Below are 19,052 nucleotides of genomic sequence, written 5' to 3'. Positions count from 1 at the left end.
CGAATAATTATGATAGAATTTATGCATAACTGCACACGTTGGTGGACGATTTGTCATAAAGGAATTATAATATCTTTTAAAAAGTTACCCAACTATGGAGTCGTTCATTTCGTAAAGATCAAATTGCATTACGAATATTTAAAGATGTTGACAGGTGAAAAACTCCCGGAGTTACCTCCCATTGCGAAATATAGGCCCACGTGATAGTGGAGATTTGTATTGAGTGACAGCTAGGAAGAAGTGCGATGAAATGATGAGGATAAGAAATAACAATAACATTGGATTTACATAGAATGGTGACTTGACAGTCGTTTAGGATTATAATTTAGTGTATATAATTAACCTTTGTTTGTTTTTTTTAGTTTTACTTATCTGTGTGTCAATTTAAAATGTGTTGGAAAGTTACGAACTTATATTCAGTGATTTTTCTTTTCGGAATATCATTGCTAAGCCAAAAGGTGCACTCGAATGATGACACAGTATTTCTCTATTGGAACCATTCGAATCCACTGTGAGTAGTATATTTATATCAATTTTCATTTACGCTTATCTTTGAATTATGTACATTTATTTTAATATTTAATATTGGTACTACTTTGCTATCCCGAATAACTTCCTTTCCGATACCAATTTCCAAATGATTACATGTTGACACCCCCTCCCAAACTTGTCGCGTACATTTGATTTTCAAAGCTTATTTTGTATTTAAGGGATATTTTACCTTGAAATAAAAGGTAAAGATAAAATCAGTATTATCCAGTTGAATAAACCCATAATATAAACTCTTTTAGTCATAAAGTTTAGAATTTCATCTAACTTTTAGAATAAACTTTCTCACAAAACTGGGTGATTTAAAAATATTTTTAAGATGGGTGTACACTTTCAAAGTTATGTTTTGAGCCCAGTTTACAAGGTTTTACAAAACCACACATGTTTAATGAATTACAATTTGTTAAGTGAAAAATGACATCACACCAAAATTTCATGGATAACAGATTTAGGAACTTTAATATTTTCTTTTTTTTTATTTGTGAAATATCAGTAAATTTCTGTGTAAACTCCATTTTTGTTATTCATTTGAGCATACCTTAATAATGACTGAAACTTTTTGACATTTTCAAGTAGTAAAATATTACTCAATATTCATATTTGTATTATTTTTAAATAATATATGTGATCTGATTATAGGTATTATCAATGACTTTACAATGGGCCACACATTAATCTCCTTTCACTAATGATTATAAATATATTATGCCACCAATTGTATACTAACTAGGGTGGACTTGTTTATCTTAAGAAAGTTTTTGAGTGTCTGGAATTTATTGTATTTTGTAGATAAAAGAATTATATGGATTCTCTTAAGTGAAATTTATGATTAAATACAAAATGTTCATAGAAGAGTTCACACCCCTCTTTTGGGGCTATGTGAAATATGTAAAAGTTAATAATCTATTATTTTAATTTACACACTGCATCAACTCTACATAAAACTTCAAACCAATGTAATCTTAGTGTAATAACCAAAAATATAAATAAAAAACATAGAAAAATAGAATACAAATAAATTGTATCAGTTCCTGTTTTTGACATGGTCACAAAGATCAGTATCCAAATCATTTATCAAATCATATGGACATTCTTGAATTATGCTTTACAAAAGACAAAAATAACAGGCAATTACACAAAGCTTTGCCATAATGGTAGAAATCTTGATAATAAGTTCCAATAGATTTCTGTTGACAGATATTTTATTTTTCTAAAATTATGTTTTATGGACCACCTAAACAAACATAGAATGAAATGAGGTGTAAAATACAGCTACAGATCTGAAGATTATGTTCCATGACCAGTTTCCCACAAGTTACTAATGTATTGTTATTTTCTATGTAAACTCTATGGTTATGATTTTATGGTTTGACATTTGACATCTAAAGTCAAAATACTCTATCATAGACTGATTTCAATTTACAATAAAAATAAACTGCAGGATATTACTACAGGTTTATGTGGAGAAATCATGGCTTAAATGGATGTCATAATATTATTATAGAATGTATTTGGGAGACAAAATGGAGCGAAGAAATAAAAATTGTGAGATTTTTTTCTTGAAATCAATCCCATTTATAGTCAAAGAAATTTGTCATTAGTTTAAAATAAAAAAAAATACCATGGAATCCATTATCAATATTTTTAATGTAATTCATATTTGCATTTTTTTAAATTTATTATATTTATAACAGCATGAGGCCTCTGATTAATATCTCTAACTAAAAACAATGATGATGGATTCTTTTGTGGTTGTCAGTGAGTTTGAAACCTAAACCTTAATTTCTAGAATGGAATATTTAAACTGTTTTTTTTTCTCACAGTGTACATAAAGCTAAGAAAATAGAAAACATTTTATGTCTGTGATGTCTACAATGAGTCCATTATTATTTTATTAATGATGTTCAAATACACATCACTTTTAAAACTGACAACTCACAGCATGTAACATCAAAAACAACCAAAACATGATGACAGAGAAAGTGAAAAATATTTTATTGTAACATAAATCATTCCATGAAGGAGAGGTAATTATTTATTCATCATGACCTTTTGTTTTTAGATATTAAGAATCAATTAAATTCTACTTTTACATTTATTTGGAAGATAAATTACTATTTACATATTTTAAACAAGCAATAGATTTAGATTCCCCTCTTTTGAAAGTGAAACTTCAGGAATTTTAAAAGCTAATTTGGCAGGTGTATTTAGATAGCTGGACCAGAAATGAAATGTATTTGATGATTTGTGCCCAACTTTCTCCACAGACAGCTAGTTAAGTGTTTAGGTAAATACAGCCCTCAGAGATAGCAATGTTAGGTTTATTTACTGTGAAATTGACCATTAAACATTTAAATATTGGTGTTGGTTGATATTTGATACAGTCAACTTTGTCAAGAGTCTGGAAGTGGTCTTCGGGGCTATAATAAAAGTTAGAAGTGTCCTTGATGTATGGAAATGGACCCTTAGATTAAAAGAGTATTGAACTGCCCATATGTTGTACAATTAGGGAGTTATATCCCCTTCTTTCACATTAGACGAGTGGTTAGAGAACCATGTTGTTACAACAGCGTACATATCTTTATAGTTCTGATCTCTGTTATTCTCAGCATGTTCCATTTCATAAAAGGTCGGTGTAGTACAAACGGTTGTAGATTAGGGTGCAAGGTCTAAGACCCTCAATTTACATAAGTACTTGATCTTCAACCCTTGTCATTGACACTTAAAAGATTTATGGTTTTCACCAACTGGGCCATTTATTTGAAACTTAGAAAAGTCCCCGACCTTCTCACGTTTGAAACTTGGAAAAGTCCAGGGTCTTCTCATTTCTGAAACTAGGAAAAGTCCAGGACCTTCTCATGTTTTAAACTTGGAAAAGTCCAGAACCTTCTCATTTTTGAAACTTGTAAAAGTCCAGAACCTTCTCATGTTTGAACCCTGGGGGATATAAAAAGTGCTACAAAGTTTACACTATTAAATACAGGACATTTTTGCACCATCTTCGTCACAGTTTTTCTGTTCAGTCTACTTTGCAGAGTCTTAATTCACACATGTTCATCAAATTGTATGAAATCTTAAACATAAAATAATTTTTGCAGCAGGTTTATATTATTATAGGTGAAATTGTTGTAAATATTTCCAGTTTTAACTAATTAAACATTATGTCAACTTCTTTAACTGTAAAGATGATGTATTTATACTATATCCCTTATTTTTCTTTTAATTATTACATATGAAATGGTCTACATAATAACTGAAATCATTGTTTGAATTGATGCAGAATATTGCAGAATTTTAAAATATACACAGAAACCTGTCTGAACCTAACCATGAAAACCAAAACCTCTCTAAACCAGACACTTATTAAAATCCTTTTATATCAGTGTAAACATATTGTAAACCTTGATAAACTGAGCACCTGTCTAAACAAAATCAAAAGAGGTTCAGTTTAGACAAGTTTCACAACCAAGTTACATTAACATTATATTGCAAATAGTTATGTATCTACAGTTGTGAAGTAAAAACATATTTATCATGTTTCTGAAAGAATGTTAAATTAGCTCATTACAATGTGATCTGTTGATTTATGTAGAAATAAATGTGTTTTATACACTGCTACAAATATTCCTATTGTGAGGTGTGTAGCCTAAATGGTGTGTGTTACTTTTCCTGCACAAAGTTCTACAGAGATTCTAAAATAAAGCACTAAACCATGAGGGTAGTGTTTAAATGTTGATAATAACTTGTAAATATTTTAAGAAAGCTAGTGATTGTGTATGGTAAAGTTCACTTAATCCTTATCATAATCTTTGAAATTGGGTAAGCTACTTAAAAAGTATTGTGTAGTACTATAATCCTGTTAAGGTTTAAAAACAGTATATTTGTCGCTTATGTGTTGAGTCAGTTTTCCTGAGCAGAATGGTGTTTAATGATATTGTTTTTGGTTAGAGCACCACATTTTTTGCCTTGGAGGAAAGATATTCCTGTATTAAGTGGAAGGTTGAACATATGACCAAAATTTTGTTTGTTTATTTAAAGGGCAGTCAATTCTTAGTCATGCAATAATTTAATGTTTTAAAGATTTGGTGAATGCAATGTTTTGAAGTCACTACAAAATTTATTATGATATCCGCAACAGGTTTTTTATTAAAATTTTAGTACTTTAATCAATTTTAAATCTTCTACAAAATATTGATTAATTTCCAAAATGTAATGATCCATGATATATGCAAAAATATTGGGAAAACAGTATCTGACGAGTGTTGTATTGATCTTTCACATCTTTGTATAACTATTTGAAAAAAAAATTAGGTCATTGCCAACTACATCTGTCTAAGTGGGGTGTATGCCCTGTTTAAAGAGGACATTGCTAACTGTCTATATTAAATGTATGCCCCGTTTAAAGAAGACATTGCTAACTGCCTTTGTACAAGTATGCCCTGTTTAAAGAGGGGTTGCTAACTGTCTATATTACATGTATGCCCTGTTTAAAGAGAACATTGCTGACTATGTACAGTGTACATGTATGCCCTGTTTAAAGGAAAATAAAACAATAGTGTGCACTGTCACTGTATCAAGATGTATTTTTACAATTTGTCTACAGGTTTCAGAATGCTGAACTAAAAATTAACTTTGAAATGTTTTGGATAAATATAAAACAGTTAACAAACTTCCTGTCTGTAAACCAGTCTGGATGTGGAATGTTTACTCAAAAACTTGTCACCCACACATCTCATCACCGTTGCAGTAGTTCCTATGTACATTTCATTGAAAATCCATTGCATTTCTTTTATTTTCTTATTCTTGGATATTTGACCACTTAACCCTTAATTGCAGTAACAATTACTTCAAAAACTCTCCATAAAGAAGTCATTTATATTTAGTACTTCCTATTAGGTTTGAGATTTTCAAAAGATATTACAATTTATATGTAGTGCTTGTTCCTATACAGATCTTTATCATGATTGGGAACTTGACTATGATTGTAAAACATTGACGCCAAATTTTGGCATTTTGCAACAGTCAAAATGTATTTTTCACACACCTATAACTAATTAAAAATAACTTACATGATTTTATAGACATCAAATTGGAAAAGTTTCAAATTTAATTGGATTGATAAGGGGAGATAATTATAGAATGTTGAAACTGGCAGCAAACATCCTTTGGGAAAAAGATTTTGTCCTCCTTCTCAGGTCATATTAGGTGGGCTTATTGACAAATAATTCTTTAATATGTACCACATTACAGATGTTTTGACCAAATAGTTTAAGTATCCCGGCCATGTAAAACATCCTGCAAAGTTATCCCTCTTGTTGGTGTCCAGTTGAACCTATTAGTTTAAGATTACCGGCCATGTAATACATCCTGCAAAGTTACCCCTCTTCTTGGTGTCCAGTTGAACCAAATATTTTAAAGATTTCAGACTATGTATAACATTTTACAGAGTTACCCCTCTTGTAGGTGTTCTTTTTATCTGTCTGTGAATGTGGACATACAGGGGTATCTATTTTCGTCTTTTGTTGATAATGTTAATTATGACACTCCAGGTACTTCACTGACTCCCTCTATTATAAGTCTATCCATTTATGTGGCATCCTTGTTTATTGTAAACTTGTAGTGAGAACTGCATAGATTCTAATTGATTCACCTCAGGTTTCCATTGCTTGTTATTAAATTTATAGCTTTGATTGTTGTTTCAAGACTTATTTGTTAAGAGTCTGTTACATATGAAGAAGGTTTATGAAAAAATTTCTTCCTACTGTATTTATTTATCTGACCTTTGTCTCTGGATTGTATTCTTTTGATTTCCGTTAAAATTTACTCCTTTAGGAGGTTTGCTATGTACAAGTAGATTGAGCAAGAAATAAGATTTTTATATTTTATATCAGTAAGGAAATTTCGATACAAATGCATAGAACTTTGATTATTTGTACTGAAGACTTATTTCCTAATGTCAAAACTAATTAATTTTCCTTGTGGTGTCTTTTGTCTAACTTTGTTTAGAAATAAATTGTTCTTGTATGAAGATCATTTTATCTTATTCACCCAGCCTCTCCACCAATGTGCATCATGATAGTTGAGTCCTTCGAAGCACCTGGAATCTCCATCCCTATCATTAAATTCATTAAAATGATCCTAAAGAGAACATTAATCTTGATTTTCATTCAGTCTCCCCTGAAAAGCTCTCTTGTACCTGGTCTAATATCAATATTTACAGATTGGTTTCCATGGTAGCAGAAATTTGTTTCATTTTGTTTTCCTTTGATTTCAATTTTCTGTATTAATCATATTATCACAAAGGTCAAGGGTCACCTGAAAAATTTAGTAGTGGACAAAACCTAGAAATGATGTGTCGTAAATTTGTAAACCATTTCATATATGCTTTAATAAATACATGTAATATTTTCAAAAACCTGATATATTAGTAAGGAGAAATTTGTGTATTCAACAGAACATTATTTTTTTTTTTAATTGAAGTATAGTTCCCACCAAAAAAAAAATTATTTTACCATGAGTGAGAAAGGATCCTTACTTGGTGTTGAGGGACATTTTTTGGGGTTTTTTGATTCCTAACATTTTTTATGGGAAATGAAATTTCTAAAGTTCAAGAATTGAATTGCAATAAAAGAATCAAAAGGACTTAAAAGTTTTGTAGAAGAAAAACTGAAGCCAGACCTATCATCAGCACAGAATTAACGAAAAATTATGAGGTAGTTTCTAAATAGATGGAAAAAGGAACTGCTTATTTGGTCTCCTAATTACATGTTAAGAAATGTAAAAGAATTCAGAATAGATACAATGAAATATCAGATTAATTCTTTGTCATTTTAATGTAAATAGCTTTGGGCGTAACATCCACTGTTTATAATTTTATGCCAAAATTTATTTTTTGTTATAATGGGATGATACCTTTAGGAGTAGTAATGGGATCTTATTCTTAAGTTTACAAAACTGAAATGCTTGCCTTTTTATGTAAATTGGAGACCGTATTTATGGTTTATATAGGTTGAAGTTGATGCATTGTGCACTATTTTATTTACTGCAGTTTATTTGGGAAATTTTATAACTTGTTAAGTATGACACTTTGGATTTTTGTGAAGACTTCATTTTTAAATTACATGCCTTAGATCAAGTTTATCTTTGTAAAATGATATTAACTTATTTCACAGTTCTAAGAGTTAAATTATTTGTAAAATAATCTGGATGTGAACTGTGATGAAATTACACTTTGGTAACCACTCACAGCAGTAAAGCTCCAGGTAGGTGTAGATATGATAAATATTGCCTGCATCTGGCTAGTATTGAAATTTTAGTGAAATGCTGATCTGTCATCACTCTAAAGAATAGGGATGTTACAATTGCTATAATTCTGTGAGACTTTAAGCAGTGTTAAAAAAATCTGTATATAAGTATTGATAGGTCTGTGGCCATTTTACAATGATTTGTGACTGTTTAGTTACACATTCTTACAGAGATTGTCAACTTTGTGACAATTCAGAGATTGATTTGTATTACTGGGAAACTTGTACAAACTAACCCCTGTATAATCCAAACATGTTCTGTATTAAGGATTTATCCATGTGAAACCTGTCTAGAGGTTTTGATATAAATTATTACAGTATGAATTTCTGACTCCACAAATGGACCAATATTTTCTTTGTCTTGTTTCATGCATTTGAATTCTAAGTATTCATACAGTCATGACATGAATAAATGATATCATGTAAATTCTCTTTCCTATAATTGGATTTAAAATCATATGGACGATTCTACTTCTAGAATGCTTTTTCAACATTACTTTGGCTTTATGGCCATTGGATTGATTTTGAAGAGATTTTGAATCTAGTCTGTGAATTTTATAGCTCAGTTTATGAAATCACAGTGCATAGAAAAGCAATATAATGCTCCATTAAAATGAGTGTTTATTTAGTTGCAGTTCATCCTTGTGAGTCTTGGAAGATTGAAGGAACCTAGACCATGTCACTGTTTTAGATGAATTCAATTGACTGGAAAAAATCAAGCTCACAATAATCAGTAGAATGTTATTGCCAATGACATCCATGACAACTTTTGGTTACAAAAAATAGAATAAGACCTGATAAAATTAGTTTCATGGTCCATTTTTCACTTACCCAACTGTAGTTGAATGTTACTCTGGCTGCAAGGAGGCATTGGGATGGATAGATTGGGTGGTCAAATATTTTATATTCACAGGTTAGGTTGATTTGTCATGATATGAAAAATTTTAATGCTTGATAAAGATACAAGTACAATTGAATGATTTCTACGCCAATGATTGAAATACACTGTTGACTAAATGAGATATTTCTATAAATCAGGGAAGTAAGTGTGTAATGTTTGGTCACGTCTGATACTTGTACCAAACAGTGTTTTTTTTCGATGTCATTTATCATTTATTTCAACATCACCTGTACATTTTAATTCTGCATCACACTGTTATAACCACTATAAACTTCATGCGGAAAATGTAAACGGGTACATTAAACTCAATAAACCCTGAAATCATCGAAGCAATGCAAGACTTAAAAGAGCAGAAAAAAGGAGGTTTCTTGTTAATTAATTTTAACTGTTAGATTTTACTGGATCAGAAATAGTCTTGATTTTTTTTTCAATTATTTATTCATATTTAGTTTATCCTTTAATGTTGGCACCTAATCTGGGTTGAAATATAAAAAATCATTATGTTACAACTGGAGTCTTTTGATTTGGAAATTGTTTGGGTAGATCAGACTATAAGTGGTTTAATGTTTCAATGAATCTCAGCAGGCATGGGGGATGAATGATTTAAGTCTTATAGATTGGTGTTGTATCAATTTAGCTTCAAATTTGACTAGTTCTACTCATACCCAGTGAACAGACATCCTTATCAACTAAAAGGTTTCAAGTGGATTATGTTTTTTTTATGATTTAAAATTTTGCTAGCTAATGATATCAATTTTTACAAATCAGTCTTCTTAAGTTGTGCTGTCTTACTGACCTTTCTCTCTTTTTTTTAATATGATGGGATATGGAATTTAGTTTGGTTTACACAAGTATGGCATGCCTGGTCCTTGATGGAAAGGGATTGGTATAGGCAGGTTTATAAAGGATTATTTTTAAGACAGGTTTAATTATTTATATACATGTATATCACTGAGAACTATTGGTTTTATTGATGATTAAACTTGAAAAAGTAATTTACTGCTGTTTCCATTTTCCTTGTACTATTCAAAAGTTATTCTCCTTAGTCATATAATACTACAACAATTATGGCTTTAGGTAATCTTGAAAATTTATATTTTTTTTCAATTTTGGGTATGATTTCAATTACTATAACTTGTAAACTGCATGTGTAAATTAACTTGTTTGTAGCATAGAATATATAACTCATTGTAATAAAAACTAATAATTTAATATGCACTGTTTTAATGATCCACATTCTCAGATATTGGTGTAATGCTCTTACAAAATGACACGAAAATTGGGCAACAAGTGTCAATTTATATCTCAATGTTTGAATGCTCTTGAGGAAAGCAAAAAGATAAGTGATTGTGTTAAAAACAGAGAAAAATATGCTTTTATTGAGTCAAGTAAAGAAATTTAATTAAAAATATTTTTTTTTCTAATTTGGGAAAAGGTTTTTAGCCCCATAAGACATTCTTGTCAAATTAAATTTATCAAGGGCATCATAAATAATAAACATTCATAAATCTGCTTTATCAGCTGTTAACAAACAGAGTTATCTTTTCCTGATATAAGGCCATGATTGACATGACCTCAGGTCTTAGGAAAAGGTAGAACATAATGAATTATGGTTATACCAAACTGATCTCAACTTTATCATAAACTTGAAAAATAATATAGTTTGTGATTTATTACATAGAATTGTGAAAGTGTAAAAATCTAGAGGTAGATTGCTTTGCAGTTAACATCTTTCTGTCAACCAAATTTATAAATTTAAAGAGGTATATATTCATTTTTGCTTATTATATGAGGACAATGATTATTTTGAAAAATATAATTTCACAATTGCTAATGTATATGTAGTATAAGCCTACCTAGGGAATTAAGTTTCATCTTGTGAAGATTGAGGTGGAATAGAACTAAGGGTTTCTCATGTGTCATTAAAAAAGAAATGAAGTGAACACTTTTACTATTGAAGATTTTGTTTTAGACAATCAGCGACATCATAATGTTGTTACCAAATAATGTATTTTTATACTCACACAGAAGTATGTGTATATTTTTTCGTTTGTTATAAGCAGATAAAACTTCCATGAAACTTGGTGTCCATTAAAGGTTTTTTTTTCACAATCGGGTGAAATTATGATGGATCAATGAAGTTTAAAATCCTGTCTTTACATTGTGATGTTTTACTCTTTATATATTCTATTAAAGATGGCGAATTCTGGAAAACAAAACCTTACATTAACCATATCAGATTTTTTCATACATATTACAAATAAATAAATATTGGTATAAGTTCCATCACAAACTTGTAAGCTTTCTAGGAAGTAATCCTCATTGGATTAAAAGCAGATTCTTCAGTTTAAAACACTGATTTTTAAAATTCCAGCATTCATAAAATCTTTTAATCATGTTTATTTTAAGAATGCATCAGAAATAATGGAATAATTATGATTTCAGGTAAAGTCAATAATGATTAATAGATCTGTTCAATGATGTTTTTTTTTCACAAATTATTCAGACTTTTCTTAACTATGCAGGGATACTGCATTTTCATACCCCTTACTTTGGTTCCATGGTGTCTGTCCATCTGTAACCCATTCATTTGTTCTTTGTTACAGTTTTCTCTGCAAAAAATATCACAGCCACTTGAAATTTTGACAAAAACTTTATATGGGTATGCCATGTCAGACATCATAATTTTCCTGATTGACAGTTCTAGGGTAGGATGCATGGGTATCCTTTATTTTTCTATTTTTTGTGTACTGATTATGAGCAGGTGTATTAGCTTAGATAGCATACATTGTACTGACATACTATAGGAATACTATTTAAAATATTTGTACTCTACTGCCATAATCTACTTAAGATTAAAACTTAGTTGGTCTTTAATGTTACAATGAACCAAGCTGAAATAATATTTGATATTGTTTAACAAGTGTTAAAGTAAATACTGAAGCCTTCCTTAGACTGCTGGGTTTTGTGTAAGATTGGGTTCTTTTTCTAAAAATAATTTCCTGGATGGATTTAAGGTCAATTAAAATATTCTAAGGGCTCATTCATGAAGAAGAAAAGATAATAGGATTGTGTTAAGATTTCAGACATTGTTTAAAATAATAAAGAGTTATTACATAATTTTTTCATGATAATGAAACTGTATGGATTTGTAATTGGCCAATAAAATTCTGAACCACAAAACAGAAAAATAATAATTCATTTTATATAGCCCTAAAAAACTATGGTACTCAAATTGACTTTTTCTTAAAATACTTTAAAATCAAGTGGAATCTGTTGAATTTGAGATCTGATTTTTCTCATGTTCTGTAAAATCTGACACCTGAATATTCTAAGATTTCTGATATCTTGTGTAGTCTGACACTTGAATATTCTGATATCTTCTATAGTATGACACCTGACTATTCTGATATTCTTAAATCATGTGTAGTCTGACACCTGAATATTTTAATGTTTGACATCTTTTATATCCTGCATTATATTTGTCATGTTGTCAAGAAATACATGTATGTTCACTTACAGTAATTTAGAAGTCTTGTTTTTGCTATGATTTAAATATCAGTCCATACCAGAACTGTCACTAATAAATTTAAATTAATATTAAGAACCATATTTTCAAGCAAGTGTATTATTTCTATGTTATAATGTGAACTTGTTTAATATATGTATAAGGGAGGAGGTTTAACAGAATCAAAAAGTTGATGTGTATTTGAAATGATTTTAGGGTCCAAATCACAACTCAACTCCCAAAAAGGATGGATGGATTTCAGATTTGCTTTGTGAGGCATACATTGTAAGCAACTTAGGTTGATGTCAACTTTTGTTTCACCAGACACAATAATTCCATTTAGCTGTAGGGCTCTACCTAGTATTCTCAATATCTAAATAGTTAAAATTACAGAAAAAGATTCAGTAAGGAATACATGTAATCATTTTTGTAAGCAAAATTAGAGTAAAAATTAAACCAATTTATAAGAGGGAATTGTTTCAAACTTGAATGCTAATATAAATTTAGTCAATGGAACAGACTGTGATATCATCTATACCAAGTGATTTAAAAGTCTGTCTGGAATTTTAATGTTATGATGCCCTGTAATTTGTAAGTATTGGCCATACAGAATCAAAGGGAATATTCAGGTCAAATCAGGGTGACCAGGTTATCATTGACCAACCCATGTAATGAGTCTGGTATATTCCACATCACAAATGTATTGGGCTGGTCAGCATATAACTTTATAATTTTATCCCTCCATTATCATGTCTGAGGTGGCATTGATGTATTGTAGAAGTATTTAAATTCTATTGTTTTGTTATTGATTTAACTCTAAGACTTGTAAGGTATAAACAGGAAATGGGAGGTAGATAATCAACATTAAATTTTAATTTTAGTAAAACTTAATGTTTGGTCTAACATTGTAAAATTATCTTATGTCACGTATCCTTGGAAAAATGTTCATAGTGTTAGCCATAGGAGGCCATTTTGAGTCATAGTCATTTAAATGGTTCTTGTATGTTCATATAGGGGAGCCAGTGAATCTTCCTATTGAGGCATTGAGTTGATTCAACTAATAAAATTTCTAAGGTGAAATTGATCCAAAGGATATTTGGCCATATCCGATTTTAGTCAAGGGGGTAGTATTTTACAGGTTTTAGGCAAATGTTGGTCTAGGATTATCCCATTAAGTATTTCTGACACATTTTGCTGTAAAAGCAAGTACCTATTTATTGCATTTTAACAAGCTGATCTCCATGATAATTAGTATGTCTGCTACACTGCATTCATGTTACCTTTGCTATTAAACCAGCCAATTAAAACCGAAGGACCTTTTTGTCAAGGTGTTGTAGCGGTCATTTATAAAAATACAGGGTAGGAGTTAGTGGTCTTTAATTATTAGCTACGGTGGTGTTAAAAATTTAATCGATTTTTAAAGGTGTGGTGCAGATGTCGTCCTGGGTGATTTGTACATATAAGATTCTTTTCTCCTGGCTAATTAGATTTTTGATTATCTGAGGTCAAATGTAACATTTGTAGGCTTATAATAAAAATTCTTTATGTGACCAATATTAATGTAAGTTGATTCACAGATATTGTTAGAGAAAATTTATTATTTTGATACTGTGAAATTACAGGTATTAAACACTGAGTTGAACAGGTGAAAAATGAAATTAAAATAAGATTTCAATAAAAACTAGGAATGTAAAATATTCTAAAAACTCAGTAAGATACCTTTGCCTTCACAAATTAAGTTTACAGTTTTATACCCTGCATCATGAATTGAAGTGGCAAGGTGTTATGTAATACCCTCTGAATAGTTGCCTGTCTGTCTGTCCACCTGTATGTCCCCTGGCAATGATAGATGATAATTTGAGGAAAGATCCATTTTTTAAAAAACTTAACACAGATGTTTAACATCATAACATATAAGTAAAGGCCTTAAATAAAATTTATGAGTTACCAGTAACATGACTGACATTATTTTTTCCCTGACAACCCTAATTTTTTTATGGTGTCAAAAAAAAAATACAGAATTTTGGCATTTCTTTCATCAATTTTCTACTAGTATTGCTTGGCTCTACGATGTTGAAGTTCATAATTCATAAAAAAAAAAAAATGAAACATGACCATGGCTTCCACAAGTTCAGTATTCAGCAGAGTCGTAATAGAAGCAGCAAAACTAGAAGGTTTCGTTGTCCTGCAAATCTATAAATTTTTTCAAAAAAACAACCTACCAACTCTAATTTTGAAGGAGATGTTACTGTAAACACAGAATTTTTTTTTGTTAGGCTTAAGTTATATTTTCAGCAAAATCAAAATGTTGGTTCCAGTTATGTCACCATCCCCCTTTTTACGCCATTATGTGGTTAGGTATCACTTAATGTTCCATTAATGCCCAATTTTTATCTCTTATGGACATTTTGTATAACTTTTTGATATTATTGTGTAAAGTTTTTCTGTGTTTTACTATATACTGCCATTCACATGAATGGTTTCAGGTTCACAGTCAGTACACTGTTTTTTTAATTGTAAAAACATTGACAAGGTAGGCTAGCTGTTTCAGGATATTGTTGCTCAGTCACCAGAAGTATTTCAAACCAGACACTGTAGCGTTGTGTTACATAACACATCCTTGCTACACAATACAACTAATCCTGTTAATCTGTTTTACATGCAAGTGCACCAACAAATTTCTTCAACAACTTCTTGGCAAAATTGAATCAGAATTCTCTGCTTGTGCAATGTAAATTTGATTGACAGGTTCAAATGAAAACATTAAGCGAGTAATTGATTTCCGGCTTTGTAGTAAGATTTTGATAAATTTTTTATATACTATAATTCATCATTTTGTTACAGAAGCAAGATAAATTCAGAGTGTTACAAATTCTTACCTAACGAACTTTTATTAATTGGTCATGTTTCAATTGATGTTAGTGTAATAGTCTATTAGCAGGAACGTAAATATTTGTTTTGAGGAATTGCCTGATAATTTTCATAACATTTGCAAAATTGCATTGACGCTTTAGTTAATAAGCAATTTTACTGCAGCTTGGGGAAGAAGGCTACAGTAAAGGGGAGGGTAAAGGAGGGAAGAAGGATACAGTAAAGGGGAGGGTTAATCCCACTTCAGGTCCATGCCCTTGTCCACAGTCTGGATATGGTGGTCAATAACATGACTTTGTTTTGTTATATTACTTTGTAGTGGAATTAATTTTGAAGAATTACCATAGTTCTGTTACCATGGATTTTATTACTTTTCTTGTCAGGGCCTTTCAGAGCTTCTTTAAAGGTGTGTTTACACTTGTTAAAAGCTCTTAGTAATCTAGGGAAATATTGACTGTTTTAGATTTAGGTTATACACTGGTGCATTTATTGTATTTTACCAATTCCAGTCTTTTTTCCATCATATGTAAACATGCATACTTCATTTGTATGTAGTGTATTAAAAGATTACAGGTAAAAGCTTTCCTATTCCACTATTTGTGAATGAAATAAGGTCACCTTCTACTTGTATGATTCTTTGACCAATAACAGTGAAAGTACTTTTATTCTAGGATACCGACTTTGATGGTTTAGGGAAAAATGTCAGTTCTTTGATTCTTGATTTCATAGATAAGAAAACTCAACCATTTATAGGAATGGTAAATTTCTTTTCATTGGGAACCAAATTTCTTGTTAACCAAACCCATGAACATCACAAATTTGCTACCCCAAAAACAATAATACTGCAATATTATCCCAAAATAAATTGGTAATTCTGTAGATTACCCTGATTTCACTTCAAAACATGGTTTGGTCTCATAAATCAGTTTATACAGTTTAATTAAAATTTCTTTTAAATGCTACATGTAGTCATACCTGGCAGGATGGATAACAAGCTACATGTAGTCGTACCAGGCAGAATGGATAACAGGCTTCATGTTGTCCTACCAGGCAGGTTGTATAACAAGCCACATGTACTCAGACCAGGCAGGATGGATAACAAGCTACATGTAGTCATACCAGACAGAATGGATAACAAGCTACATGTAGTCATACTAGGCAGGATGGATAACAAGCTACATGTAGTTGTACCAGGCAGGTTGGATAGCAAGCTTCATGTTGTCGTACCAGGCAGGTTGTATAACAAGCTGACAAGCTAGATGAAGTCGTATTTGGCAGGATCGACAACAAGCTACATGTAGTCGTACCAGGCAGGTTGTATAACAAACTAAATGAAGTTGTACCAGGCAGGATGGATGACAAGCTACATGTAGTTGTACCAGGCAGGATGGATAACAAGCTGCATGTAGTTGCACCAGACAGGTTATAATTTCCTTGTTTACTGTGAGTTTCTCATCAAAAAATGAAGGCTGTCAATTTAATGTAGTGACCTGAAAATATCAAATTGACAAGACAGCAGAAAACATTAAGTGCAACAACATTAACATTCTTTTTTACTGAACATGAAGGTGTTATGGGACTTGTATTGTTCCAAATTACTTTCAATTTAAATTAGTACAAATGTTGGTTGCTTGATGTCAGAATATGACAAACGTCTGTCATACCAAATGATCTAATTTGAACATTAAATTGTACAAGTGATAAATAATTAATGGGGACAAACAGTATTTATGTAGCTTACTAGGGGAGATAATTTGTACATATAATTCAAGACAAAATTCTAAAAAAAAATTGCTCTAATATTATCCTAACATCTTCTATGAATACACTGATTGCAGACACAATTTTAATTTAGTTTAAATTAAGTTAGTTTTAGTACAGTTCTCCATGGAAATTTCCACACACCCCCCCCTCAGAAAACAGGCCCTGATGATAGATTGTGTTGGAATTTGAAGGTTGTATTCATAAAAGGGCAGAATTTTTTAGTTATTCTAAAGAGATTCATGTGAATGAAATATCAATATGAATACCGTGATTTCACTGAACATATGAATACTAACAATAATATTTACTGTTATTATAATCCTGGAAAACTTTCCTTGTACTTAGCTATTTTAACTTGAACAAGTATAAGGACTACTATCTTCAGTGCATTTTAAATTGTTTTCTTTTTAATGATTCTAAAATATGACTGAGTTGAATCATGAAATATTTGTGATTTTTAGCATTGTTAATTAGTTCAACTGTGTATAAAAGGAACAGGATTATGAATAATTCATTTGTTGATTTTAGGGGAACTCCACACTTACACAATATGTCACTAGACCAAATGAAATATTAGACAATTTATAATTGTTTTATAAGTACATTGGTTATGTAGCTTTGAAAAAGTCTGATGTAGACATCTTTCCTAAACTGGAGGTTGTTTCTGCAATAAAAATACTGTTCAGTCTGTTGGTCTGTATAAAGCTGTATTTACAAGTTCCTGCCTTGAAAGGCATAACGTAATAGGGTTTTTTTTTTTTTTTTTATTTGGAAGCAGCCCCATCAGACTACCCAATGGGCTTATCCCTGGTCATGCTGGTATGAACAAAGTCTATAATTCATTCTGTATGTTTCTGATAAAAATGTTTGTACAAATTACTTTATAATGATAAAACAAGATTTAAAACATCTTAGAGACAAGTGAAATGTACTTAACCTGCCTGACTTATCAGCCTTGTTACAATAGGAGAAACTGTTTATTTTCATGAATTTAAATTAAATAGCATTTCCCAAATTAACTCAGTCAGTGGTAAAAAAAGTTGAAGTACATCAAACCTGATGTAAACAAAGGTCCATTTTGTTAGATGATAAAACTGTGTCTTCAAGTGATATGCTTATTATCATTTATCAGATAATTGAAACTTTCCTTTTCAATTTTAATAAACAAAATTAACATATCTTATAGTTTCATAAACAGATTTTGAAAATCTTTTTTATATAGTAGTGTTATAGCTATTTTAAGAAAGTTTTTACCATTTTTTACAAGATTTAAGATGCATTCAAATTGAAAGATCATAATGTTAATTTCATAAATAATGATGTGGTTTGTGAAAGAATTTAAACGTAATTTTGTAGGTTTTACCTACAAGCATTAAAACATGTATCTTGACAGGCTGTTTAATATGTTTCCGCTTTAGATTTTATCACAGTAATTATGTAATGGATTTCACAAGTTTGTAGATTCCTTCTCAATGTTCAGCCTCAGTACAAGTTGTTTTTCTAAAAATAATTACAGATTCAAGTAAAATTACCCATAAGAATAAAATTTGTAGATTTTTGCATCATATTCAAGCCATCCCAAGTACTTTTTCTTCAGTTTTCCATAAAACTATAATTTTCATTGTTCAGCAGAAAACTGAATAATAAATCTTCAGTTATGTTTCTCAGTTTTTTGGACAATTGATTTTTGAATGTTTTTTTATCTGTTGACGTTAGCTGAGTTTAGTTTATAGAATGTATTAAGCTGATGACTGCAAAGCTGTAAAACTAAATCTTATCTTTTTTTCATTAGATATTTTCTATTTTGATGTGAAGGTGTCTCCTCATTACAACTATCCAGAAACTGTCACGTGATATTAACTGATGATAAAAACATTTTGTTTTAAACCCAGAAAACAAAGGTCAATAAATATACAGTTATAACTACTGGACTTGGCTGTATCAGGGAGCTTTAAACTAGCCAATGGACCAAATAGTGTGGACTGCTTATTTGATAAGTTCTATGCATGATAAATAATCATTAAATGAAACTTGATACTACTGCTGGAGTAAATGATACTACCAACTGTGAACACCCTTTGGGAAAATTGACGCCTGTTATTCTGGTTTTGGTTAAAATGTTTAGGAAAAAACTTATCAGGGTACTAATTCAGTG

The 19,052-nt window shown here is 30.5% G+C and overlaps 1 protein-coding gene across 1 annotated transcript in view; it reads left to right on the top strand.

The window, feature by feature from the left end:
• The first annotated feature begins 221 nt into the window (after positions 1-221).
• The window catches only part of LOC148610678 (ephrin-A4-like), a 111,380-nt gene continuing 92,549 nt past the window's right edge, over positions 222-19,052 (top strand). Inside the window, exon 1 of the mRNA XM_088595939.1 lies at positions 222-511. Within this exon, the coding sequence (XP_088452065.1) occupies positions 390-511 (122 nt within the window). The 5' untranslated portion in view covers positions 222-389. The remainder of the gene's footprint in view (positions 512-19,052) is intronic.

The sequence above is a fragment of the Perna viridis genome, chromosome 8 (genome assembly GCF_037379345.1).
Source record: "Perna viridis isolate PV_CMFRI_1.1 ecotype Kerala chromosome 8, ASM3737934v1, whole genome shotgun sequence".
NCBI classification, from domain to species: domain Eukaryota; kingdom Metazoa; phylum Mollusca; class Bivalvia; order Mytilida; family Mytilidae; genus Perna; species Perna viridis.
Note: the sequence above shows the minus strand (reverse complement) of the source record. Positions and strands in the feature narration are given on the sequence as shown.